The sequence below is a fragment of the Phalaenopsis equestris genome, unplaced genomic scaffold (genome assembly GCF_001263595.1).
Source record: "Phalaenopsis equestris unplaced genomic scaffold, ASM126359v1 Scaffold000002, whole genome shotgun sequence".
Taxonomy (NCBI): domain Eukaryota; kingdom Viridiplantae; phylum Streptophyta; class Magnoliopsida; order Asparagales; family Orchidaceae; genus Phalaenopsis; species Phalaenopsis equestris.
The window spans coordinates 1,883,566-1,911,021 of NW_018164444.1; the positions used below are offsets into that span (position 1 = coordinate 1,883,566).

The 27,456-nt window shown below is 35.9% G+C and overlaps 1 protein-coding gene across 1 annotated transcript in view; it reads right to left on the reverse strand.

Annotated features, from left to right (window-relative positions):
• LOC110020944 (nuclear-pore anchor) overlaps nt 1-27,456 on the reverse strand; it is a 136,626-nt gene that overhangs the window by 69,564 nt on the left and 39,606 nt on the right. Inside the window, exons 12-25 of the mRNA XM_020719255.1 lie at nt 26,626-26,674; nt 19,984-20,087; nt 19,836-19,904; nt 19,222-19,365; nt 19,028-19,132; nt 18,382-18,495; nt 18,165-18,243; nt 16,560-16,603; nt 16,402-16,475; nt 11,752-11,854; nt 11,331-11,465; nt 11,176-11,261; nt 10,848-10,902; nt 10,565-10,618 (exon numbers count right to left, since the gene is read on the reverse strand). Coding sequence (XP_020574914.1) covers nt 10,565-10,618; nt 10,848-10,902; nt 11,176-11,261; nt 11,331-11,465; nt 11,752-11,854; nt 16,402-16,475; nt 16,560-16,603; nt 18,165-18,243; nt 18,382-18,495; nt 19,028-19,132; nt 19,222-19,365; nt 19,836-19,904; nt 19,984-20,087; nt 26,626-26,674 — 1,215 coding nt within the window. The remainder of the gene's footprint in view (nt 1-10,564; nt 10,619-10,847; nt 10,903-11,175; nt 11,262-11,330; nt 11,466-11,751; nt 11,855-16,401; nt 16,476-16,559; nt 16,604-18,164; nt 18,244-18,381; nt 18,496-19,027; nt 19,133-19,221; nt 19,366-19,835; nt 19,905-19,983; nt 20,088-26,625; nt 26,675-27,456) is intronic.

The following is a 27,456-nucleotide window of genomic DNA, read 5'->3' on the forward strand; positions in this document are numbered from 1 at the left end:
TATATATATATATATATATATATATAAAAGGCAAGAGAGGATACAAAGGTTTTAATGAGTGGGTACAAATAGCTCACTCACAGTGATTACAAACGTATCCCCCAAAAATAAAATAAAAAGAAACAACTCCTACTCATGGTGAATGTAGTCGGTGGATATATCGCTTCCCCTTCCCCTGGATCTAGGAAAGGAATCCAACAACATACTGAGATGTGGGCTACCTACTGAAACAATGATACAGTCATACTAAGAATTACTGAGATCTGACATTTCTTTCTACTTCTTCCAATATTTGTAAACCTGTCAATTATCTGCTAGAGGTACCGTGTGAACAATATGTGTAATATTTGTAAACCTGTCAATTATCTGCTAGAGGTAGTACCGTGTGAACAATATGTGGATTTTCGATGAATGTAAATTGTTGATCTGACTCAGCCTGCAGCACACCTTGATCCTGACACTCCTTCATAACTTGAGTACCCTCTTCTCTCACAGTAGGTAGTTCCAAGGCACTTCGACTAGCATCTGCTACAACAAAATTCGTAGAATTTGTAATCTGAGGAAGAGCTATCTCAACAACAATAGGCGGAAACTGCTGGTTTGGCTGGTGAGAAGTAGTCTTCTGAGTCAAATTTTCAATCAACATTTCTGGAAGATTAACAGTTTCTACTATATTTTCCCCGACATGGATGATGTTGTTAGGACCTACCGATCTCAAATATGCGTGAAGCCTGAAGCATTTGACAGAGGTGTGCCAAACAGTTTAGAATGATTGCAGTAGTAGGGTATTTGTTCTGCTATAATTGGCTGTCAATACCCATTGTGGGCTACTACCAAGTCATATTTCATCCACATCAGGGAGGGTGTATCCCTTTCAACAAGAATTCTAACAACCAAATGTCTGGTTAGATTGAAGGTGGGTGAATTCAATTTCATAGGTCTCCCTAGTACAGCTCCAATAGAGTAGAGGACTTGGTGGTTGAAGTAGTGCAACTTTAGGCCAGGTAGTTTAAACCAAATTAGAACTATAAGTGGTTCTTGACTAGGGTCAAATTCAGGAGACCACTTAAGCAGTTTTATATATTTTCCCTCTATTATCATAAATTTTTTGAAAAATATTTTGACATAGTCTTCCACTTTAGTTAATTGTATCATCACATGTCTCTCATCCAAGTGGCAAACCTTCCAAATTCTCAATAGTTTGAGATCTTCAAAAGCCTTTCAAACGATTTCCATTTTGGGATGTCCCGATTGGAACTTCTCAATGAGGGTGAATTTGAACTTGTTAGCCAAGTTAGAAACTTCAACATCAGAGAAAAATAGTCAGTTTGTCACTCTTCCTACTCGTCTTCTTGATAAGGTTGTTGTCCTCCTGACCTTCGAATGAGTCATGGTAAACCTGAGGGAAAACCTAATCTGATCCCATAGAGCCAACCATATCAACAAAAAAAGTCTTCCCAAGGTTTAAAAATGAATTAGTCAGTGGTTGAGGAGCAGTAGCCATGGAAGAGAGTTGAACAACGGCAAGCTACATGAGTCTGGACTGCGGGTAGTTCATAGGACGGATGCGAGTGCAACAGACAGAGCCGCAGGAGATCGCAGCTGAGAATGGAAGATGCGTGACGAAGAAGCGACGCCGCACGACGCAGAATTCTTCGAGCGTGAAAGAGCGGAACAAACGAGTCGGGAACCGCATGAGCCTGACTGTAGGAGCCACAGCTGACAGACGCGGAGAAGAAACGATGTTGCACGACACCTCTACTTCAATCGTGAAAGGATGTGCGGCGAAGAAGGTGATGTCGCACGACGCAGATGAAGCACGAAGGAGAAGAGCTTATTTTGAATTTAACGAAGAGATACCAGGTTTCACCATAATGGCAAAACCCTAGCAAAGTGAAATCGGAACAAACGACATTTTATATATATTGGGGAAAGAGCAACGGTGGCTCTTTATGTGTTAATATAAATAAAAGATACAAGAAATGGGAGGGAAGGAGGATCCCTGTCTAAACATCCAAAAAAAATACATTGAAATAACTCACCCCTAGGGGTTCGTCGTCCCATAGTACAACACACACCCAAAACAAAACCCAAAAATTACAAGTATACCCAAGCCAAAGAAACAAAACCAAATAACAAATATGTCTGTGCAAATGAAAAACAAAAATATGTAAAATAATAAAAAGAACCAAAAAAGTGGCATCAGATAGAATTCTAAAGCTCTCCAAGCCAACAAAACAGCTAAAAAGATGCTCCAAAACTAAACGATTCTGCCCCAAGGGAAGCTGATCCACAAGCAAAAAGTCCAAACAGGGAAGGTCCAGCAAAACAGAAAATCCAGAAGTTCCAAGAACTAATGTCCAGTACAAATGCGGTCTGTCCTGCCAGAAACGTAGAGAGCAGCAAAGGCAGGGTGCAGATAAAATGCAAAAAAGAAACAGATGACCAAGCCAAAGAGCCGTGCAACAAAAAAATTCTAGTTTCGAACATAAGGCAAATTTAGAGAGTTCCCAGTAATTAAAAGCCTAAGGGGGATAGGAGGAGATAAACCAACAGTGCACACACCACCTGCTTGCATGGCTAACAGTCGGCATGGGAGTTACCTTCCCTGTGAATGAAACTCCAACTAACAGTCAGGTGCCTATCAGCAATTAAAGCTTGAATACATTTTAGAGTGCAAATAATATTCCAAAGAGGTGAAGAGACACCCAATAACATCTCATAAAAAAGTTTAGAGTCAATTTTAACTGTAATAGTATGAAAGTTTAAAGTAGATGTCACTTTTAAAGCAAGGTAAACCCCCCAACATTCCATAGCTAAGGGATTATCAGCAGCAATAGGAGAAGTAATATAGCACATAAAATGCCCCTCAGAATTTCCAAAAAGGCCCCCAACAGCGGCAGAAAGTTCATTCCAGCTGCCATCGACATTAACCTTCACCCAGGCAGGAGAAAAGGGCGTTCAACTGACTAACCAAGGAGGCCTAGCTCTCATACCAAGAGGAACAATATTAGTAGAGGCCCCTAGGGCCTTAGTGTAATAGGCTAGAGCATAGGAAGCAGTAATAGTGGCAGTTGAGGGGGAGGAATTGTATTTATGGCTGTTTCTAACAGCCCAAATAAACCAAAGGACCAGCAAGGGGAGGGAAAACCGCCCTCCTTCATTATCAACATAAGCCTTCCACTCCCACAAATAAGTACTTAGAATGCCCCTATGAGTTCAAAGGATACCAAAGTGTAAACCCAAAATATTTCAAACATCCATTGAAAAAGCACATTTAAAAAAAATGTGTCTTAAGCCTTCCTCCGAAATTTTGCACAGAGGACATCTAGATGCCAGTCTTAAACCTTTCAGTTTCAGAATGTCATCAAGAGGTAGTAAGGAGGAGAAATAGTGTCATAGGAAAAAGGAGATAGAGGGAGTAAAGAGCTTATGTCAAATCCATTTTCCCCAAAACTAATCAGGATGTGAGTGTAAAGTGTCATATATCAACTTACAGACCGACTGTGAAGAAGTCTTCTTCCACACAGGGTAATCTCTACGGGAAGGGGTAATAGGAATAGTAGTTATATGCTTAGCATTCAGCTCCCCCACTAGAGAACATAGTTTAGTGAAATTCTAGCTACCTTGAGAAAAGAGATTAGAAGCAAGCAAATTGTTTGTATGAGATGGATGAGTGTGCTCAGAAAGGGAAGGCATTCCCCAATTATCATGCCAAAAAGAAACATTTCCAGCACCAATATCTAAAAACATAAAATCTCTAACAATGGATCTGACATTTAAAATGGCCTTCCAGATACTGGAATCACCTACCTTCCACAAAACCTGGGAAGGGTGGGAAATGGCACAATATTTTTGATGCATAAAAGAGGCCCAAAGAGATGAGCCCTCTCTAAATTTAAACCAAAGCTTGCAAAGATTAACCTCCACAGTGTGTTGTAAAGCTTTGAAACCAAAACCTCCAGCTTTTTTAGGTTTACACATTCTATGCCAAGAAACCCAAATCTTCTTAGCACCACTCCCAACCCAAACGAATTTATTAAAAAGTCTCTCCATAACTTTAATGACAATTTTCTTCGGATTGAACACCTGTAAAACATAAAGAGGAATACTTTGAAGCACACTAGAAAGCAAAGTAATCCTTACCCCAGTAGAAAAGAAAACATTCCTCCAATCATTAATTTTATGCTTAATTTTGTCAATGACATCATCCATATGAATCTGCTTCTTCCTTCCCCTAATCAGATTAACCCCAAGATACTTTAAAGGCAGAGAGCATGATGATAACCAGTGAAAGAAACCCCCCAATTTGCAATATAATGCTTAACATGCTTGCCAAAATACAGCTGACATTTGTCATAATTAAAAACCAAACCATAAAAATTCTGAAAATCATTTAAGAGCATCATTAATTTTTTTATGGCAAGTTTGGATGCATTCGCAAAAATAATAATATCATCGGCATGCAAGGTGAGAGACCAAAGTTTTAGCCTTATGAGAGAATTGTGTGTGTGGATAACTCAATTGAAAACGATTGAGCAATCTAGATAAGTAATCGAAGGCAATTATGAAAATAATAGGGGAGAGAGGGTCTCCCTGTTTAATGCCCCTTTTAGCAGTGAAGAAACCATAAGAATTATCATTAACAAGCACAGAGTAATGGTTATTGGACAACCATCTTTTGATTAGCATGCAAAAGCTAGAACTGAAAGCTCTGGCCACCAAGACATTGATAATGAAATCTCAGCTAATAGTATCGAAGGTCTTTTTGATATCTAATTTGATAACTAAATTCCACCCCTGAACTTTTATCAAGATCTTCAATAATTTATTGGGCTAACAAAATATTATCTGAAATATCACGGCCTTTAACAAAAGCCGATTGATGTGGAGAAATGAGAGAAGGAAGATGAGGTCGTACATGGGCCACAATCAATTTGATTATGATCTTAGAAACCACGAAAGTAAGGGAGATAGGTTTGAAATTTTTCCAGTGCAATTTATCAGTGGATTTAGGGATAAGCACAATCAAGGCAGCGGTAAAGTACTTGTCAGGATCTTTACCTTGAAAAAACTTTGAATGGCAAGAATTACCTCATTTTTTATGATGTCCTAGCAAGAGATATAGAAAACAGAAGTAAAACTACCAGGGCCAGAAGAATTTTGGGAGTGGATATCATTGAAAGCAGAGAGAATTTCCATCTCCGAAAGGAGGGTCAGACTGAGAGGGACGATAACAAATCTTTATTAGCATCAAACAGTTCCGGATCAATATCATTGACCGGGACCACATCAGCATATAGAGAAGCGAAATAATCCGCAGCGTTGGAGCCAATTTGATCAACATTAGTAAGGACAACACCTTCAGCTGTGACAACATTAAAAATAGCATTAATATTTCTTCTATGTCAGATGGTGGCATGAAAATATTTAGTATTCTAGTCACCATTGCTAAAGTGAGTGTCACAGGCTTTCCGTCGTATGAAGTCTTCCTTAATAGTAATTTCCTACAAGAGTTTTTGGTGAGCCTGAGCCACCTTATCGACAAGAGAAGAGTGCAGATAACTTGTGCCTCCAATGCATCCACCTCCTATTGAGCATTCAAAACCCAAGACTGAACATTACCAAACACATCAAAATTCCACTCCTTCAAATAAGAAGACACCTTTTATGTAATTGCCATAAAAAAAACCATGGGTTGTCACTCCACTGAGAGCTCCAAGCCTACTTAACCAGATTAAGAAAGGTAGGATGAGAGGTCCAGACATTGAGATATCTAAAATGAGAGTGAGCAGGTTTAGAATGAAAAACCAAACAAAGCAAAATAGGATTATGATCTGAAGCAGCATGATTAAGATGTTTGACATGAATGATATTATCATAGTCCATAAAAGAAGAGTTTCTCAGAAATCTGTCAAGTCCTGCATAAGTTGGCCTCTCCTCCAAGTACAATGAGAGCACGAGAAACCTAAATCAAAGAGACCAGCATCATTAATATGCTCACAAAAACGATTGATAAGATTTGTATCAGCTTTAGCTCCACTCATTTTCTCCGAAGGGGACATAATCATATTTAGGTCACCCCCAACAAACCAGTTATCTGGAATCGAAGCACCTATGTGTACAAGCAGTTGCCAAAGAAGTAATTTATCCTGTAATAAGGAGCTGGCATAAATAAAGGTAGCACAACCATGAAAATCCTCCAAATTATAAACAAGAACATATTGCAAGTCATCATCAATGATGTTGAAATTGATTTTCTTTTTCCAAAAAATACAAATTTTATTGTTCTGATTATTATAGTGCAAATAATTTTTGAATTATTTAATAATACTATCCTTATGGACAGACACCAGCGACTCCAAAATTGCAAAAATGTCATGCTTATGGACCCTACATAAATATTTTAAACGAGTAAAGGTGCAAAAATGCCATGCTTATGGACCCTATATAACTATTTTAAACGATTAAAGGAGTGGGGATCTGCCACTCCCCTAAAGTTTCACAGTAATATGTTAAGAATGTTGGCCCAAAGCACCCCTCCTAGTGATCCTAAGGGGGGAGGGGCAAGTGTTCTCCCTCAAAATTGTAAGTGACATCAATATTGTTTGAAATTTTCATATTAGAATTTTCATATTTCCTTCTTTCTCTTTTCTTGTTGTATTTTTGGATACTCCGTTCAGAATCCAAAACAAAGGCAGCATCAGCAACCGGGTCAAGTTGTGCAGTGATAGAGTGCATAACAGGGAGGTGTTTAGTTGTATCGATTTGAGGAGTTTCCACAATGGGTATTTCCCCAGGTATAGTATTGGTTGAATGTAAGTCAATGTCCTCCTCAACTAATAACTCCGCGCCCGAAGTTGAAGATGGCAGATTTTGAGCTGTTGTGGAGAGATGTGGATTTTGAGATGTTGTAGGGAGATGTGGACTGTGTGCATCAGAAACCTGTTCCACATTGGCTTCAGACCTCTCATTATTTAGATGGTCATCATGCTCGACAACACCGTGTTGCGCAGCACTATTCCCCTCCAAGCACGGGGCAATTTGTTCAATCTCAGGAGGTGTTCTCTGAGCAGACTTAATCTCAACAGAGGTCAAAGGCCTGCGCTATTCTTCCTTAAATCAGGGTGCAGATGAAAGCAATGTACCAAATCATGTCCAAACATGCGGCAGTGGGAGCGGTGTTTCTCAAGAATAACCTATTGCTAGTAACCAGTATGCGTTGAACATATCCAAACCTCCTTAGGGGGAGTAAAGTAACATCTCTTTCACTTAGGATTCTTGCCATAGAGGGTCTTGTTCAGTTGAAAGTCAGAGCATCAACATTAACGGTTTACCAAACATGGCAGAATAATATCTCATGATTGAACAGATGCACTTTTAAACCAGGTAGTCGAAGCCAAACAAGAATAATAGGAAGCTCAGTCGGAGAATCGAAATCGGTAGTCCATTTGAGGACTTTCATCAAAACATTCTCAAAACGAACAATTCTATGAGCAAAGAGTTTAGCGTAATCATCCCCATTAGACAATTGCTCAGAATATGCCTACTATCAAGAGCACCAATCTTCTAGCCCTCATCCAAATTCAAAACCTCAAAATGTTTTAGAAGGAAATCGTATTTTGGTAGCCCATAGAGAAACTTACCCACCAAATGATATTGACAAGCAGACGCAAGAATGGCGTTTTCAGAGTCAGAGAGGATGAGCGCAAGCTTACCCCCCTTCTTCACTGCGTCTTAATGAAAGTGTACTCCCCACCAAAAATCAAATATTCATGAAAGAAAGAAGGAAAAGCAAACTTTGGAGCAACACAGAAGGAGAAGCCCCCGGCATAAGTTTTTGCCATTGACGGCGAGAGAACGAAATACCGAGGAGCAGGAGACGAGCAAAAAGGAGAAGCCAAAGCAAGAAGACAAACGGAAAGATCTCACCAGCATACAGCAGACGAGAGAGAAGAAACACCGTCAGCATCCCGAAATCACCTCCAGGTCGCTAGGAACACTAGCAGTGCTCCTGAAACGTCCATCGTTCATATATATATATATATATATATATTTGATTTGATGAGTAGCATTCAAGCCAAAATGTGTCGAACACTAATATCCAAGGAAGTAAAGAACACTTTCAAAAAAGGCGACATCAGCACTCACAAAAAATTTATTTATGGTATGATCAAGACGTAGTTAGTCTTTTTGAGTGGCAGTAAATTCAAGGAAGACACATTTTATGGATCAAAGTCTTTGTTAAGATCTGTCAGAAATTGAAACATGTGATCATTTTATATAATTTTCTAAAAGAGAGAAAGATCTGTCAGAGATTCCCACGTGTAATAATAGAAAAAATCGCATTCCATCTATAAGGCCACCAAATCATTATATAGTATTGGGCCACGGTCTTTGATCCCTATTTTGCCCCGCGGAGCTTCTTGGAAACCCAAAATTGGTTGAAGTTCCCTACATCGGAGTAGGTATCCCGAAATGAAGTTCATATGGCACTTGCAGAATGAAGAAACATATTCGAACAATTAATTATAGTCTCCATTGAGTAAATAAGACACGACATGACCATGAAATTCTCTACTTCTCACGTTTCAAAAGTTGAGCAAGTTTTAGAAGGTTCGCGAATCATTCCGGTGAGATTGTCGAATTTCACGCGTACCTTAACGAACAAGGCACAACTTGGGACCATTAGAGAAAATTAGAACCGTTCAGTATATGGATGATGATAAGAAAATTTGTGGTTTTCCAATCCTCCAATCTGCGGAGGGATTGAGATCGGTGTCGACCCCCTATTGTACTCAAGTACATAGTCAGGAGAAAACTCAGTGGTGGAGGAGTTAGCCATTGTTCCAACTGAGCCAAAAATGAAGTTGAGGTGTCGAAATGTAGGAAGTTCCCTGATCAAGACAAAAAAAAAGAAGATCCAGAAGCTAAACAGATCCCATATCGCACTAGACGGGAACAAGTTCGCTAGAGGGAGCTCAAGCTAGTCTCAAGGGATTCAGACGACTAGAAACCATCGCCAGTCGATCCACCAGCCCACTGGAGGGAGCTCCGGCTGGTTGGAAAGGGATCCCGGCAGCTTGAACCAAGCGGCAATCCGTCCAAGGGCTTGCTTTCATCTTATTTTAGTGGAAATCGTCGACAAAGGAAGGGTGGCAAAAGTCGCGACGGGAGGCATCACTGGGATTGTGAGAGGAACGAAGCTCAAAGATTAAAATCATGGCTATGATACCATGATAACTTTTGAGTCTAGAGCTCCATACATTCATTGATAAGAAAGAGGTGCATAAATACACGTTACAAGGCCTACAAAAAAAGAAAGAATTAAACTCAGAAATACATAAATATGGAAACAAATAAAAATAAAGAAAGCAAATAACATCTAATAATAACTGCAATATTAATTAGGCTAATAATTCTAATAATGGGCGTTAACATTCATTTTCGAAACCTCAATGGTATTGAATTTTATATTTGTTCACAAGTTATTATGAGATTATAAATTTGATTACTGCTAAATTAGTCTTTGGAATTAAATAAATGAATTGTTGTTTTTACATTAAAAGTAACTCATTTTGGATAAAGTTATGAGTTAGTAACCTATAGATTGTGACTTTTTGTACATCTATAATTATGTGGTTCATCCTAAGTTGCCTTAATGACCATAGCTTTTGCATAGGTTATGGAGAAGCTTACAAAAAAATATTAAAGTTGTTACCACAGTGTATGCTGTTTGCAAATTATATAACTATAATGGGGGGACATCCACTAAAATACGAGAAAAATAAAAATCAGAGAAAATATATAGAAAATTGAGGAATTTGAATCAGTGGAATAAAAAATGAGTTAATGAAGTGTGAATTTAGTGGTACTGTGTTGACAGTTATCATTTGATATTATTAAAAATAAGAAGATGCCTGGTGATAGATATAAATAACTTCAATCTATTATATCCAAGAATGAAAATATAGAAGAGTATAACTTCAAGGGTTAAAAGATGGACGATTAAAATGGATCAAATGGCTTAAAAGTCTTATGTCCTAGGAAGATGCCATGGAAGCATAAAGGTTAATTTTATAAAACAATGTTTAAGCTCCTCATGTTGTATAGATCTCAATTTTGGACTATAGAAGTTTATTGATAGCCTAATTGGCATTTCTGAGAATGTTATTTCCACGTATGCCAGGTTCATTAACACTATTGTCTTTCTTAACTCAACGCTGTAACATTTCTGAAAATTTCCTACATTGCACTTGCTTGATTAGAAAGCTACTACAGCTATAAGATTCCATAACACTGGTTGAAACCTTCTTTAATGACTTTCCCCCTTTCTGCTGAGAGAAATTCAGGATAAACAAAAAAAAAAATGTCCTCTTGTTCTCCTCCCAAGTTTCTTTCAATTTAATATTTTGCAAGTAAAGCAAATTAAAGCTCACGGCCCAGCCAATTGACTGGCCTACTTATTATGCTATTGATCAATGAAAACTCGTTGACTAAGGGGGAATAATTGGCAGCAACAAATAGTTAAAAGAGAAGATATTTTGCAAAATTTATAGATTACTTCAACTCTTTCAAGATAGTCATGGTGTTTTCTCCTCTCCGTAATTCTAGCAACCTGAAAACATGAACGCACAATGACCAAACATATTATTACTCAGAAATTTGACTAACTATTGTTTTAGTTAGGAAAAAACCTTCACCAAGATAATGAACAATCAACCAACATCCATCATAAGTGAGGCACCACACGCAATTCTGCAGCAAGCACAGCATCACCTATGATGGATGGGTGTTGAAAGGTTCACATTTTCGGTAAAGGTTTTCAGGAATTATGGCAAGTATACCTCACGAACTTCTTCAGCACTTTGAATAGTATCCAGACTTGACTGCAACAAGAAATATCAAACATTTGAGAAATTTCAGAAATATAAATCTAATCAATGAACATGAGACAAAAAAACAGACATGGTCAACATGTTGCACATAACGAATTTCCTAAAGAGAAAAAAAAACCCCAAAAAACTACAATAAAAATAAAGTCAAAGGCAAGTAAAAAAACAAAACAGCCATTTGTTTGCTGGATGAGAAAGCCACATCCACTAACAAACCATTAAGATACTGTTGAACAAATATTAAATGAAATTGCAGGTAGAAGAAAAGCGCCTGAAGACGACTCTTTCCATCAAAGTCTGAACCTCTTCAGAAGCTCTTTTCTCGGAACTGACCAATATTTCTCTTTCATGCTTTAAAATTGAAACCTGTTTGATAAATTAATGAGATGGCCTTCGCATCCAGATAGATTCTCCTAACACAGATGTATGTCTCACCTCCAAGGATAGCTTCCGTAAATTCTCTTCCGAGGCTTGTAAAAAAGCTGAACTTTCACGAAGTTGCTTTTGATAATCAATGAGCAAGTGTGTCAGTTCCATATTTCTAACAGAAACAGCATTGATTTCCGATCTCTGCAACACAAATAAAATTTTAGTGGAAAAACAAATTCAAAAATGGACAACATGCAGACCTTCTAAATTCTTCTAAATTCTATGTTAACACGCATGCAAACAAAGATGGCATTAACTTAATTTCAAGAATGTAATGATTCACACACATGACGGAATCCAAAACAACAAAACAAACACACAGTAGAAATTGAAAAAGATATATGTACAGACATGATTTTGGAAGCGCTTATAAATGGGGTTGTCATATAGGGATGTACGAAAAGAAAAGGGGAAAAAGGAAAGCTACCTGATGTTCAAATTCCTTCATGAAACTATCTAGCCTCTCCTTGGAAAAATTAGCTTCTAGGGACATTTTATCACGCTCTGCTCGTGCTGAAATAAGCTCTGTACTGATTTAAGCATGAAACAACCCATGAGAAAGCATTAGAAACATTGCGTGAATAGTAAGAAATTTTAATCATGTATAAAGAAAATTTGGAAATAGTGAAACCATTTCCATGGGCATTTTCATATTCATCATTATAATCAGCACAAACAAAACTGTATGGGCCACGTTTGAGGAACCTTCTCCAGACAACTCATCCGTAGATTTGATTTTGAGGTTGGTTCTAGTTTCCATTTTTCATAATTATAAATATTATAGCTCCGGCTTGCCGCTTTTTTGCAATCTTAAAAACTAATATCAACCCTGTAATCATAAATGCACCTAATTAGTTGTGCATGCCAAATAAAATGAATCCATCTCCAAGTGATGTTGCAGATGCATTTTATATGTTTTATACATTCCTCACCTTATTTTTTTTATTTCAAAACCATTTAAATATTTAAGCTGTATCATGTTTTTGAGTACATCTCTCTCTCTCTCTCTCTCTCTCTCTCTCTCTCTCTCTCCAAAATACCACTATCCATTCTAAACACAGAAATGCCAAGGGTGACATTAAGGGACTGTGGTTAACAAAAATAATATCTAAAACTAATGTGATTGCTAGCTTCATAAAGAAATAGCAACCTTAAAAGTGATCCAACAGTCACAACAATGTGTATACTCAACTCAATAGGGCACTGATTTAGAATATACCGCTTAGATTCCAGAAATATTCAACCAAGACACTATTTGGTTCAAATTTTATGCTAGGCTCTTGTAGGAATCCAAATGTAAGAACCGAAGAAATTCTGTCACAGCAATTGAAATACCCAAAAATGACCAAACAAGTAAATTTCTTTTAATTTTGAATTATACCGTCGCATCTCCAAAATTCAACCAAACTACAAACACAACAAGCCTTTATCCCACTAAGTGGGGTCGGCTACATGAATCCTTCTCCTCCATCGTGTCCTATTGAGTATCATATTTTCTTTTAATTTTAATAAATCAAGATAATTTTTATGTGATATGTGTAAGTCTTCTTAGGTCTACCTCTACCTTTCTTAACAAAAGTTGAATCTAAAACATCTACTCTCTTAATCAGATCATCAAATGGTCGACGTTTAATGTGACAAAATCACCTAAGATAACTCGTTCTAATATTGACTGTCACTGGAGCTACACCAACCCTTTCACGGATATATTCATTTCGCATTTTGCCACCAGGTGTCACGCCACTCATCCACCTAAGCATTCTCATCTCAATCACACTTAACTTTGTTTTATGCTTCTCTTTTAAAGGCCGATAGCGATAAATCGGGAAAACAAAACCGAATCCTGACACAAATAAAATACAAATATATAATGAATAAAAAGATAGGGGTGGTCCTTACCTTTGACGCAAACCTAACCCATCCATATGGGTCGGCCGGCCCTCTCTTGTTGGTCTGTGCTTGATACTTGTGGTTCTGTTTAGTGATCTTTTCCACCTCCTCGTGCAGCTCCGGAATCTCTTGCACCCGCTCCTCGGCATCCTCACTAATCTCTAATGTCAACAGGAGTTGTACCAAGTCAAATGGACTAAGTGGGTTACACCCGTATACAATCTCAAATGGGGTGTGTCCCATGGTCTGACTCGAGAATCTGTTGTAATCAAATTTGGCTTTAGCTATAATCAAATCTCACAGCTACTCTTTACGACAAAGCACCTCCGAAGTTTCCTTAAACTGTTATTCACTACCTCCGTCTAACCGTCCAACTGTGGCTCAACTGCTGAGCTAAATTGAAGCTTGTGTCGAGCATCCCCCATAAGGTCCTCCAGAAGTGACTCGGAAACTTGACATCTATGTAGGAAGTGATGGCCTTGAGTATCTTGTATAACCTCATGACCTCTTTGAAGTATAAATCAATGACATGCAATGCGTCTAGCATCTGACAACATCTGGCGGCAGGACATGAAGTGCGACATCTTCGAAAAACTACCCACCACAAACATCACATAATCCTTGTTCTGATGCATTCGAGGGAGATCCACCACAAAATTTATGTTGACAACCACCCATGGAACCTCTAGTAATGGCAATGGGTTCTATAGTCCTGTATTTTGTCCCCTAGTTTTGGCCATATGGCATCCCGCACTGCCTAACGTGCCGCTCCACATCTCTCGCCGGTCAAGGCCAATAAGAGTGTTCTCAGGAATGCAAGAGTCTTATCCTTATCAAAGTGTATTGCAAGTCTTGCACTGTTACTTTTTGAATAATGGACTCCCTCAAAGATCATCTAGGAATACACAATTTATTTTGATGGAACAAGTAACCTTAAGTTTTGTGGTACTGCTAGGTAGGCTTCCCCTGACACTACTCCCAGATCCCTCTGAAGTTTTCGTCTATCTCTTATAACACCTTTACTACTACAAAACCTACAACTCAAATCTGCATCAAAGTGATAAGCAAGTGACAGCTGCTTAGTTCATCTGTTACTCGATTATGGCTCCGCACCTTATGCTTAAGCACGAACTGGAACGACACTAAAAACTCCACCCAAGATGTGTGTTGGCCCTTCAATTGTTCAGGCTACTCAAAATATTCAAATTCTCGTGATCCATGAACCGAGTACAAGAAGGAGGCTCTCGAGACTACCGTCTCCTCTGCTATGTCTATTCCTCTCGCGTCCTTGATGGGTAAATGTAAGAAGCATATCCCATCCTTTTAAAATGAATATGTATTTTTAAAACAGTCGTGTTGGATCTTGCGGTCGAACTATCATGGCCTTCCTAACAGAACATGGAAAGTCTCCATAGGCCCACCTCGTACCTAACTTGCTCCAATCACTGATCTCTAATGGAGAACTCAGGCAAACATTGTTGATCCACGAGTATCTTATTTTCCCTTTTCGATCGAGTAAGAGTAGGATTGGGGGTGCTATTGTGGTCAACCCCAATTTCTTCATGTAAACCCCCTTAGAAATTAAATAGATGACAAAAGAGGTTCATCTACAAACATCAAGGAGCTCTAAAGTTTTAAATTAGATGTATTTTTAGTGTTAGTACTTTGAGTTTCAGTTGGCCTTTCCATCTATTGGGAGATTTTCTTTAGCAACAAAAGGGAATACTTAGTCAAATCAATTTTATTTTCGTCCAACCATTAATTCTCACCTTGGTATTCCAAGCTTCTGGATGAGGTCGTGGCATACTAAGAATGTCCATATGTATGATTGGATTAAGGAAAAACACCTTAGTAATTTAGTCAAGCCTCCATCATAGGATGTCCATAAATGATTTGGATCAACAAAAAATAAAAATATCAACCAAAAAACTATTATTTCAGGGCATCTCAAAAGATTACATTAAAAATTGGTATAAACATTCTTCAAAGGCTTATATCATATACCAAACAAAACCTCCACATGAATCATTGCAAATTCCTCGGATAATCAACTTGCAAATTTCAAACCAAAGGGAAAAAAAGCCTTCTTGCTTATGCATGCACGTGTATACGAATTTATTGAGGTGTGACTATGCATATATCTATTGAAAAGTTCACCTATAGATTCATATAAACATAGGTTTTATATGATTAAAATGAAGATTGAAATAGAATACAATAACAACAACAAGCCTTTATCCCACTAAATTGGGCCGGCTACATGAATTCATTTCTCTACGGCGTCCTGTTCATATCCTCACAAACACCATAAGTTTTACAAACACTATCATCAAAAATCCCTTTACCATTGGCTCAGCGGACAGTTGATGCACATCTAAATTGAAGCCATGCTTTTTTTTTCTGACAATCATTATGAGCCAGTCAGCTTCTTTCCTATTTTCCACTATTTTTAATAAATTCAAGGCGTAAACCAGGAAAATGTATATTCCATGGAAAAGATATATATTGTATGCTTAAAATGAAGATTGAAATAGAATACAATAACAACAACAAGCCTTTATCCCACTAAACAGGGTCGGCTACATGAATTCATTTCTCTATGGCGTCCTAATGATTGTCATATGTTCATTTAAATCTAATAGATTAAGATCATTTCTTATATAATTTGCCCAAGTCTTTTTAGGTCTACCTCTGGTTTTCATAATATAATTTGAATCAAAAACATCTACTCTTCTAGCGAATCATCAGATGGTCGGCGTTTAATGTGACCAAACCATCTAAGACGAGTCTCTCTAATCTTGTCTGCCACTGTAGCTACACCAACCCTACCACGGATATATTTATTTTGAATTTTATCTCTAAGTGTCAAGCCAATCATCCACCTAAGCATTCACCTAAGCATTCTCAAAACTCAGCAACACTTAACATTGTTTTATGCTTCTCTTTTAAAGGTCAACATTCTGTGCCATAGATCATTGCAGGTCTCACCACCATCTTGTTAAATTTTCCTTTCAGTCTGAGTATCGGAGTGTCACTTCTCTACACACAATAGGCCCAATGCATTGCTCCACTTAAAGCAACTTGAAAATTGAAATAGTATAAGCACTAAAAAATTATACAAAGATATCAAGCAGACTAGTATAATATGAAAGATGGATAAAGCAAAATAGGTTAAAATATATAATACCTCAATCTTGCAATATCTTCTTCCAGAATTCTGCTACGACTAGAGAGTTGTTCATAGGCTTTCTTAGAGACTTCCTGAACAAAAGCAAATGAACAAGGCTATATATAATATAAATAAACAACCCTCATTATCTTTACAAAAGATCGTTTGCAGCTAACCTGTGAACCTTCAAATAAAAGCATGAGCTCTTTCTTTCCATCATCTAGAAAAAAATCAAATGGTAACAACAATTAGACTATCAAATCAGCTAAGAGAGCAAAATATGCTAAGAAAGTAAATATTGGCCTTGAAAATGCAGTATCAAGGTTTATCGGGCTACTTTATTTCCAAAAAGTATTGACCCTTTAAAAGAAAGTTGCAAGTTCTCAGAATACAATTGCTTCTTTACTACAAAAAGGATATTCGTTTGCATCTTAAGATGAGATAATATCAACGATATAATAATATAAACAAAATGGCAAATTTCCAACTATTCATGAACTAATTATTAATACAACGTAGGGAGTATATGTGCAACTCACTTGTTTGCACCAAACTTACCAAACATTATCTCATCTTTGATAAGTTTCATTTAATTTAACAACCAAAATATTTGTTTAAATTGAACTAAAATGGTGCGCACAACCCCAGCTGATAACAAATTAACAAAAAGTATATAGAATAAAACAAGGAACAAATCATGAGTTAGTAATAAATCTTCATCAAATAATACATAAAAGCCAGGTGGAATAAGGATTCACTTGGAAGCACCATACTGTGCTGTAATCAGTCTTCTCCAAGAAAAATTATAAATGCAAAAGTTGATTAAAGCTTTGTTTGGTAATGCCACATTGTGTTATGATGTCAAACTGTGATGTAATAAATCTTTCCCTGCACAAAGTTAAAATTGTTTTGGAAATGCAATGCTGTAAATATCCAATTTAATTAGGACTTCGTTTGGTTGTGCCATGCTAAGCTAAAAATCAGCAACAAGATAAAGTTCTAAAATGCCAAAGTTGATTAAAGCTTAGTTTGTTTATGCAAGATTGTGCTGTATTGTGAAAAATAAAGTCAATGCTGATCTCACTGAGATGGATAAGTTTATGATCTTCTCTAATCATTCCCGTGACATAAAGTTGTACAAAGCAAATCACTACCGACCAAATTTAAGTTGCACGTACAAACCAACTCCAGCTACATGATATAACTATTTATTTAGCACTATAAACTGTGGCTAACATTCAATAGATTTCACTGAAAGACTTCTACCGTTTATACTAAATAGCTGTAAAACTTTAATAAGGTAAACCGTTCATTATATGCAACTAAAATGACTAGGAAGAAGTTAGTCAACATGTTATTAGAAGATCAATTAGGTTGGATAAAATTAGTCAACTATGCTACAACATAAAGATATGACTAAATGACTTTAAAAATGAAAAATTAAAGGTGATAAAATAGTCTGCATTAACATGCTAAAAATGTTACAAAAAAGAAAGAGAAAATCAGATAAAGTAAAAAATCTTTGCAGATATCAACATACAGGCTGATAAACAACCACAATACAAGTGCAGTAGAATCAAAGTCGTGCAATTAGAAATAGAAAGCAAAAGTTATTGTAGGTAAATAAGTAGGACTTTATGCCCACACAAAAAAAAAAAAAAAAAAAAAAAAAAAAAACAGCCTGCATATATGCTTGTATTCCTTCTTAGAAATAGCATAACAGTCCTAGAAAATATTAATCAAAATCTCATTACTGCTAAAATCAAGCACCACAAACATGCCTGAAACAGCTGTGGCAGATGAATGGCTAGAAGTCCGGAATTTATGTTCCTCCTCATATAATCTTTTGTACATTGCAACCTGCAGAAATCAGGATAGTTCATTATGAACAAGTGAAAAGATTCTCAATATTTCAGTTTCCTTCTAAGATAATGAGAATGAAAGGTGGTATTCCTGCAAAGGGACCACAAGAAAAAGAAAAATGAAAGGAAAACTTACTGCACTATGAAGAGATTCTATCAAACTTGCTTGTTCCTCAGATCTTTTTAGGACAACCTCAACCTTAGATGATGCGTCATCAGCTACTCTTCGAAGTTCATTTTGAAAATTGTACTAATAGGATCAACCATAAAGTTAGTCAAAACATAAAGAAATAATATGTATCACTAAAATAAACGAATCAAAACAAAAAAAATGGTAAGAGCAAGGTAGTCAAAATAATACCAATTTTAAAGAGAGGTAAGAGCAAATAGACATTATGACTTGATTGTCCTAAACACTAGTATCAAAGTCGCAATGAAAATTTTAAAATCAGACTTTCCCCAACCCCACATCAAACATGCTCAAATAGCATTGAAATGCAGTTTCCCCATCTCCTGATAAGACCAAAGGAACTCTTTATCAATTGATATTTTCACAAAAAAAAAAAACATATCAAAAAATAAGACCAAAGGAACTCTTTATCAATTGATATTTTAACAAAAAAAAACATATCAAAAGATCAGGTTCTCCATCATACATATGGAAATATCGAGTAAGAGGTAATAGAGCAAGGAGAGAAGATGGTTCATAAAATATTATATTTGAAACAAATAAATGGAATTAAATTAATAAAAAAAACACATTTGAAGAGTTTAAAGCTTACCCTCATTTCCGTCTCCTTTTTCTCCTCATCAGCAGAAAGTCTATGCACAAGGCCTCGAAGTTTAACATTTTGTTCCACTAGTTCATTTATGTCCTTGAAAGTCAGCTGCTTCCGGTTTTGAAAAGAAAAGTATGAGCGTAAAAGGGCCACACTAGCTTGAGATGCACGTAAAATTGAAAATAAACATAACTCACAAGGTGGTCAGAAATAACTCTGTCAGCATTAACTAAGCTACCGCTAGCTGTAGAAACAGAAGTCAAAGTACCTTCCACAGGCATCTGGGGATTACCTCCACAGCGAAGTTGAATATCTTGGCATTCCTTAAGTAGAACAGTTACCTGCAATATAATATTATTATTTATTTTATTTATTTGTTTAATATTTTTTATCAAAATATCTGAGATTATTTCTTATTTAAATATCTAATATTATGAGTTTTTTTCTATTTAATATTTTTTATTCCAACTACATTTTACACACCCATTTTTATCTTATCATTTCCAATTTAGTATCATATAAACGGAGCCGGGATACTTTATTTTATCATTTTAAGTAAACCATCAATTGATTGAATTGATAATATTGACCTCCAATGAATTATAATGTAACTGAAAGCCAAGAAAGTTGAAAATGAAAATTTAATAATTGTGCACACAACAAATCAGAAGGTATTTCGTCCTATTCACTGTTTTAAAAATGCTATCACCTTTCATAAGAACAACTCAAATAAATGTTTGCAACGAAAAAAATAATCTCCAGTAGAACTGATGATAAAAGAGTGTAAAAAATCAATAGTGAAAGAGCTTACTTGTTTTTGCAGATCATTTATTTCTTTTTGTGCAATCGAACATTCTCGCCCATGCCGTCTCAATTCAGCCTTAAAAAAAAATAAAATAAAATAGTAACCATATATGTGGAAGCAAAATATGTATTGTATTTCCAGATAGGTCCTTTACCTTCAAATTCCTTACAGTGTTTTCATGACTATCATGCTCCACAAGCGCCAGCTGCAATTTTTCATTCATTGTAGTATATGCCTCTACCATTCTCTCATGCTCAGCTATTAAGACAATGTACACAAAAAATTAATCCCAACTGATCACAAAAATAAAAGAAACTACAATAACTATACACATGAACAACCAGACATAAGGAAAAAATTAGCTTCAAAACAATTTAACTTTATAAGCAGCCAGAATATAAAATAATATAATTGGCCGTAAGAAGATTATAAGGATAAGGCCACGAGTAAAATTTTGAAAGGGTATTTACATAAATATTATATATATCAAATGTATTTACAAATTTAAATTTTAAACTTTAATATCTACTTATATAACACCCAAACTTGAACATCACATCTAAAATACCATTAATATTAATTTTTTATACTGAAATATAAATTTTCATGCATATATTTTCTCAAGTGAAAGACAGCTTAGTCCATATCCATAGTTGATTTTCTCAAAGCAATTCTATTGAAACATACATATGTCAATTTAAAACCTCAAATAAAATATCATTTCTTCCTTAGGGATTTCGATACATCATCCATCTCTTCCCAAAATTGATTATCCAAACCATCTTCTAATCCAACTAGCAGAGCACAAGAACCAACTAGCTTATCATGTATCCATCTATAATGAACTTTAAAGCAATCTCTCAATCACTAATCCTCGACACCATAACAATTCATCTTTTTCAACAAATCATTCACTAATGCCTCAATCCCATTCTTATCTTTAATCCTTCCAACATATAGTAAAATAAAACTTTCTTTAATGTCCATAAAATATTCCTTTCTTCATTTAGTACGTTCAAGCAAAGAATGTTGAATATTCTCCTGATCATTAGGTCCACTGAATTTCTAGTTTTTCTAATCAAATTTCCAAATTTCATGTAGAGAATCTAATCATCACTTTAAACCTGCCCAACCTGTACCCACATTTCACCATGGTTGCTTAAGCTTTAGCATCTCACCTAAGATTGGTGTACTAGCCATCCTTTTACAAACAGCCTGTGTTCCGACTTCCGATACATCTCATCGGTAACATCCTAGGCAACCACTATCTATTTATTATTACAATCAAATTCACCTCTAATGCAATACTTTTGGGAGAGCTCTAGTACTAACAAATTTTAAATTTGAATTCCTTTCATGAATAAAGTCATGAGATTTACAATAAGCTGCTTACTTAACATTAAACATCAACATTTATAAACATGTCAAGCCTTTTATAAGTAGACCAAATTAGATAAGTGCTAATCCTTCTTGCACTAAAAGACTCAAACAGCACAGAAATACAACACTAGCCATCAGATTAAACATCTACCACACAGAGTTCCCAAAGGAAACCAGAAAGACAAGCTCACAAGATTACATTCAAATTTAAAAACATACAAAAAGAAATTAGAGGCTAAATATGTCAAAGCCCGGCCCCGGACTTAGAATTACCCAAGACAGGAACGAACGATCGAACTGTGAAAAATAAAGATCTGCTATTCTATTTATATTAATAACAAATTAATATTCAAAAAAATACAAAAAAGAGTTCTAGAGAAAACAATTAAAATTAACAAGTAGAAATTTCTACATTTTCGTTGTTGTTCTCTTCTTCTATACACATTTGCTATTCTACTCATCTTGTTAAAATATTTATAACCTAAAAATAATATTAAAGCAACATAATGAGTTATCTAAAGATAACCCGGGAGTAATCACACTTCTAAACCATAGTAATCTAAGAAAAAGAATTTAATATACATGTGAGCTATAAGAAATCTTATAATATGTTGGTCTTTCATATTTTTATAAGCAATTTGATATATACTAATGCATGCATTAATAACCTTTTTTAAATACAATTACTCAAGCTTCCATAAGCATTTACGTTAACTTTATTTTTACTTTATACTCCTTACACATTTTTCTCTGTGATGATCACCATCAACAAAACATTACACTCTTGGTCGATATTGTCCCGTCGGCACAATGATTAGCATTCTACACATCGCAGTTATCTAAGCTAGAAAAGCACTACTCCTGACTGATATTATTTCGTCTGCACAGTGGTTAGTAATGTAAACATTACAATTGTCTAGGGAGGTATGCTCTAGTCTACTCGCCCCTGACTGATATTAACTCGTCGGCACAACGATTACTGAACTAACTATCATAATTGTGTGGGTAGTAACAAAATTATGTACGCAAGCACACTGGTTCCCTTGTTTGTACCATTAGGAGGCGAAATCCTCCTCTAAACATGCGCATACAAAAATTCATATATAAACTATTTCATTCTTCATATATGAATTATTCTGAAAGATTTTTATGTATCTAATAACATTCATACTTCATACCCATTCTTACTCTGTTGTATAACTATCATCATGCATCTCTCATATCATTCATGTATATATCTCATGTATATCTCTTATATCATGCATATCGTTTTCAATCGTGCTTATATGACAAGCCTCTACTACATTTAATATCTATCTAAATATCATTCATCTTATGCATATCTTTCATGCATACATATCTTTACCTATTATGCTTATCATGCATATTTTTCCTATCTTTTTTTTTTTGAAAAGCCCAAGGATTGATTTTATTAAAATTGAAAAGATACATAAAAGTTGTATGAGATGGCTCAATAGAGGCACCCTACCCATATGATATCAAGTACAATAATACCCAACAAAAAATACAGATGACTGAAAAAATTTTAAAACATGCAGAAAATAAGTAGATAGGGAGGAGTCAGTTTAGTTCTGCCTCTTTCTCTAGTTTTAGGAGTGGAGTCAGATAACAAACTTTGAAGTGTCGTGTCATTGTCAAGAGTAACCAAAGTACCATCCATAATTTCCAAGTTGGAGTGTGCCCCCAGCTTTCTTCCGCCGAGAAGTGTAAACCTGTCATTCTTCATCTAAAAACTGGCTAATGTAATCCTTGGTCTGATTAGATAGTAGAAACCCAGTAGAAGAAAAGGCAGTTGTTGCCACAGCGATATGATCCAGTATATGTGAAGTGTGAATTGTCACCTCTGCGTCTGATACTTTCTGAATAGAAGTTGTGGGGCTATCCTGATTTTCGGTCTAAATATTATCCCTTAGAATATGGTCAGGAGAAGAGTTCCAAGGGGCAATGCAGACACCAACTCCTATCTTGTGGTGATTCCCTCCTCAGGTTGGTTGTCATCAGATTTGTTGGGAGCGTGTTCAGTCACATGGGGTGTACTAACAACATGTTCATGTTTTGACTATTGGTTCTCAACTGTGGGTGCAATCTAAAACATTTCTCTTGCGAGTGTCCAAATATCTTGCAGTGCTTACAGTAGTAAGGTTTTTGTTCCATAATGATTTTTTATCAATAATCATTGAGCAGAGCCAAGTCAGACTTCTTCTACATCTGGTAGTGTAATATCTCTTTCAATCAAAATCCTTGCAATAGAGAGCCATGAGAAATGAACAGTAGGTACGTCTACCTGCAATGGTTTTTCAAGGTTCCGAAGATAGTCCTAATTGCATATAAGGTAAGTAGATCAAAGAATTGAAGCTTGAGTTCAGGTAATGAGAACAAGATAGACGCAATAGAAAGTTCTTGACTGGGATCAAACACAAGGTCCATTTCAGCAATTTCATATGATTGCCCTCGATTGTGATGAATTTCTTTGAGAAAATTCTTGTATAATTTTTTTCTATTTTCAGCTGTATCATAACATGTCTTCCGTCGAAAAGACTCACCTATCAGGCCCCAACTAGTTTGAAATCTTCAAAAAACTTCCTGATCATCACCATTTAGGGCGACCAAATTGGAGCTTCCAAACTAGTGCAAATTTGTATTTTCCTGCACGAGTAGAAATTTCAACGTCAGAGAAGAATATTGTTGGTTTTCCCGCACTTTTCTTTACTTTTTTGATGAGATTGCAACTCCATATTCTGCAACAGAATCATAGTACATCTGCAGGAAAATCGGACTGTCTGCGAGGTGGAAAGAGGAGTTGTGTTTCTGAACCACTGTAACAGAATCATAGTACATCTGCAGGAAAATCGGACTATCTGCGAGGTGGAAAGAGTTGTGTTTCTGAACCACTGCATAGGAGGGCTTGCCCATCTCCGGAGCAGGTTTAGTCCCAAGAGAGGACGAAATACCTGCCATGAAAAAAGGCAGTCAAGACACTGCAAGGAGCAGCAGACGACTGGGGTAGACCTGGCTCAGCTGTCGAGCTGACGATAGAGAAGACCCCACGAACACGAAGCACGAAAGCGAAACAGCTCTGTTGCCAAACCGCAACATGGCGAGACGACAGTTCTGCGGCCAGAAAACACTACAACGCGACGACGCGAGCACCAACGTCGAAGACGAAGACAAAACAGGGAAATAGACGACGCGAGAAATCCGTGTAGCAGATGAGAGATCCGTGTAGGAGATGCTAGGGTTAGCCATGAGGCGAAACCCTAGGAGAGCGGAACGACGAATCCGCAATAACTGGATTATGCATATTTTTCCTATCTAACAGTATGATGATCTGGTTAAACTATGGCATACATGGAATCAAGCATACAATCTGAAATAAAAAAAATTAGCAAAATTTAAAAACACAAGTACTCACCTCAATTGCTACGCTAAAGTCTTAATCTTCGATAGATAGCTGGAAGTTGGGATGGCTTCTATATTGAGCTTAATAACATATAAAGCATAATATTAAACTTTAAGATTCAAGAGATTTCCATAAATTGAATTATTCATCTTAAAGTTTAATTAACCTTCTTAAAGTTTAATTGAATTCCGTAGGATGGTTCCATAAATTTCAGGTAACATAATCCTTAGCTAATTTAAGAAGAAAAGATAAATATATGTAATATAGGCATGTAAGATAAGCATGATAGAAAACAATATGCATGAGATCGATATATAAATGATCTGAGAGATGCATGATATTATATGTACAACAGAGTAAGAGTAAGTATGCATGTTATTAGAAACATAAATATTCTTCAGAATAATATATGTATGAAGAATTAAATAGTTTATATATGAATGTTTGTATGTACATGTTTAGAGGAGGATTTTACCCCCTAACGGTATAGATAGGGGGACGACAGTGTACCCGCACACATAGAGTTTTTCTATCGTTCCAGACAAATGTGATAGTTATTTCAGTAATCGTTGTGTCGATGATATAATATCGATCATAAGCGAATAGACCAAAGCTTACCTCCCAGACAATTAAAATGTTTATGTTACTAACCGTCGTGTCATTGAGATAATATCGATCAGGGGCAGAAAATGGTCTTTCCATCCAACACAACTGCGTTGTGTAGACCGCTAACCGCAGTGTCAAAGGGAGTCGACGGGACAATATCGGCCAATAGTGTGTAAGATTTTGTTGGCAGTGATCCTCACAGAGATAAGTGTGTATGTAAAAAGTATAAAGTAATAGTGAAGTTAAAGCAAATGCTTATAGAAGCTTGAGTATTTGTATTTATTTAGAAAAAGGGTCATTGATGCATGCATTAGCATATATCAAATTGCTTATAAAAATATTAAAAACCAGCATATTATAAGATTTTTTATATACTCGCATGCATATTGAATTTTTTTTTTGGATTACTGTAGTTTAGAAATGTGATTGCTTTCGGGTTATCCTTTAATAACCTATTATGTTGGTTAAATATTATTATTAGATTTTAAACAATTGAAAAGGATGAATAGAAGAAAAACAAATGTATGTACAAGAAGAGAACAACAAACAGAAAGGTACTAATTTCTACTTGTTGATTTTAATTATTTTCTTTAGTGGTTCTTTTATGTATTGTTTTAAATATTAAATTGTTAGTAATAGAAATAGCATAGCAAAGTTATATTTTTCGACCTCCGACCGTCCGTTTCCGTCTTGATTAATTCCAAGCACCGGACCAAGTTGTGAGAAAATAGCTAAGTACTTCCATTGATTTCTGAAACTCATAAATGTTCAATAGCTTGCTAGATCATATTATAAAATTTTGTGTACCCCCACAGTCATCAACAGATGACTAGAATGCTAGAGCGCTACTTACTGTCAAAAATTTAATTTATTTAGAAACAAAATATAAAGCCCACAAGAGGATTAGAAAATTGTTTAGTTGCTTGACAAAGCGAAGCAAGCATCCAAGCACACCTCAAAGCTCTTCAGAAATTTCAACAACAATCTTAGACAAATTATCTACGCCACATTTGCAACCTTCTACAGTACTCATTCCAAATAACTCAAGAATGATGTGACAATTCATGAGATGAAATTTACAAACACATCTAGTCTAGATAGACAAATGAGAAAAGCTTACTAAACTTAATACAATTGAAATAAAAATTTAAATCTGCAATAATCAGTAAAGCACCTGTTTTATAACAAACCTTGAATGCTCACATATCTAGAACAAAAAACAAAATTGCAGAACTACAATTTCCATTTTTGCATTAGGATTCATAAATAAGAAATTTTGCAGTAGAATAGCCCATAAATATTACTTATTAAAAACTATAATTCATATTTCAGTACATGATAAAATAAATAAAATAAAATAAAGGCAACTAAAAACAAAATAGCAACAACCTCGCTCTTCCAAAATCATTTCAGCCTTCCCCTGTATCTCATGTAGAACCTGCATGCGTCAACTATGAGAAATGAAGAGAGGAGGTATATAAAACACAAACAAACTCATATAATGCTCCAAGTTCACTGCAAGAAGAAAATAAGAATGCCCACTAAAAAGAGTATGGAAGTCGTACAAAAACATGATATGGGATCTCAATTTAATCACATCAGCATACAGAAAGTAAAAAATAGGAAAAAAGATAATATACATTAATCTAAATTGCTATTTTTTATTAAAACAATTTTGAAAAATTCATTCAACATCAACAAAGTACGCAAAAAAAAATTACTTCAAGGAAGTGTAAATGCAAGTAAGCATCATCTGCTTAGTTCTCTAGCAATTTTGATAAAGCAAAAGATCGCAATGGGAAGACCTGTATAAATATGGAGAGGTTGAAAATTTTGATAAAGCAAAAGATGGCAATGGGAAGACCGCTTTAAATTTCATGAATGAAATGCATTCATGGCCAAACTACGCAAAGTGTGTCCGCCTGGTAAAAATAGACACGTGAATTTAGTAACTGATATGTAGCTTAGTTCCCATCGAGGTGTAGTGAGGATGGCAAGTGCGCCTCGCCAGAAGAATCCAGTCTAACCCTATTTCGAGCAGACTTTGGTCATAGAAAGTAGTTTATCCAAAATTTTGGAAAAATAGAAGAAAATGCTGTTACCTAGTAGAGGGTTTTCTAATCCAATTCAATTGCAAGGTGGAATATTTATCGAAATTATTAGGCACCAATTTCAGCATTCAAGCTGAGCTAGCCCTAATCAAACAACAGCCATCCCTAG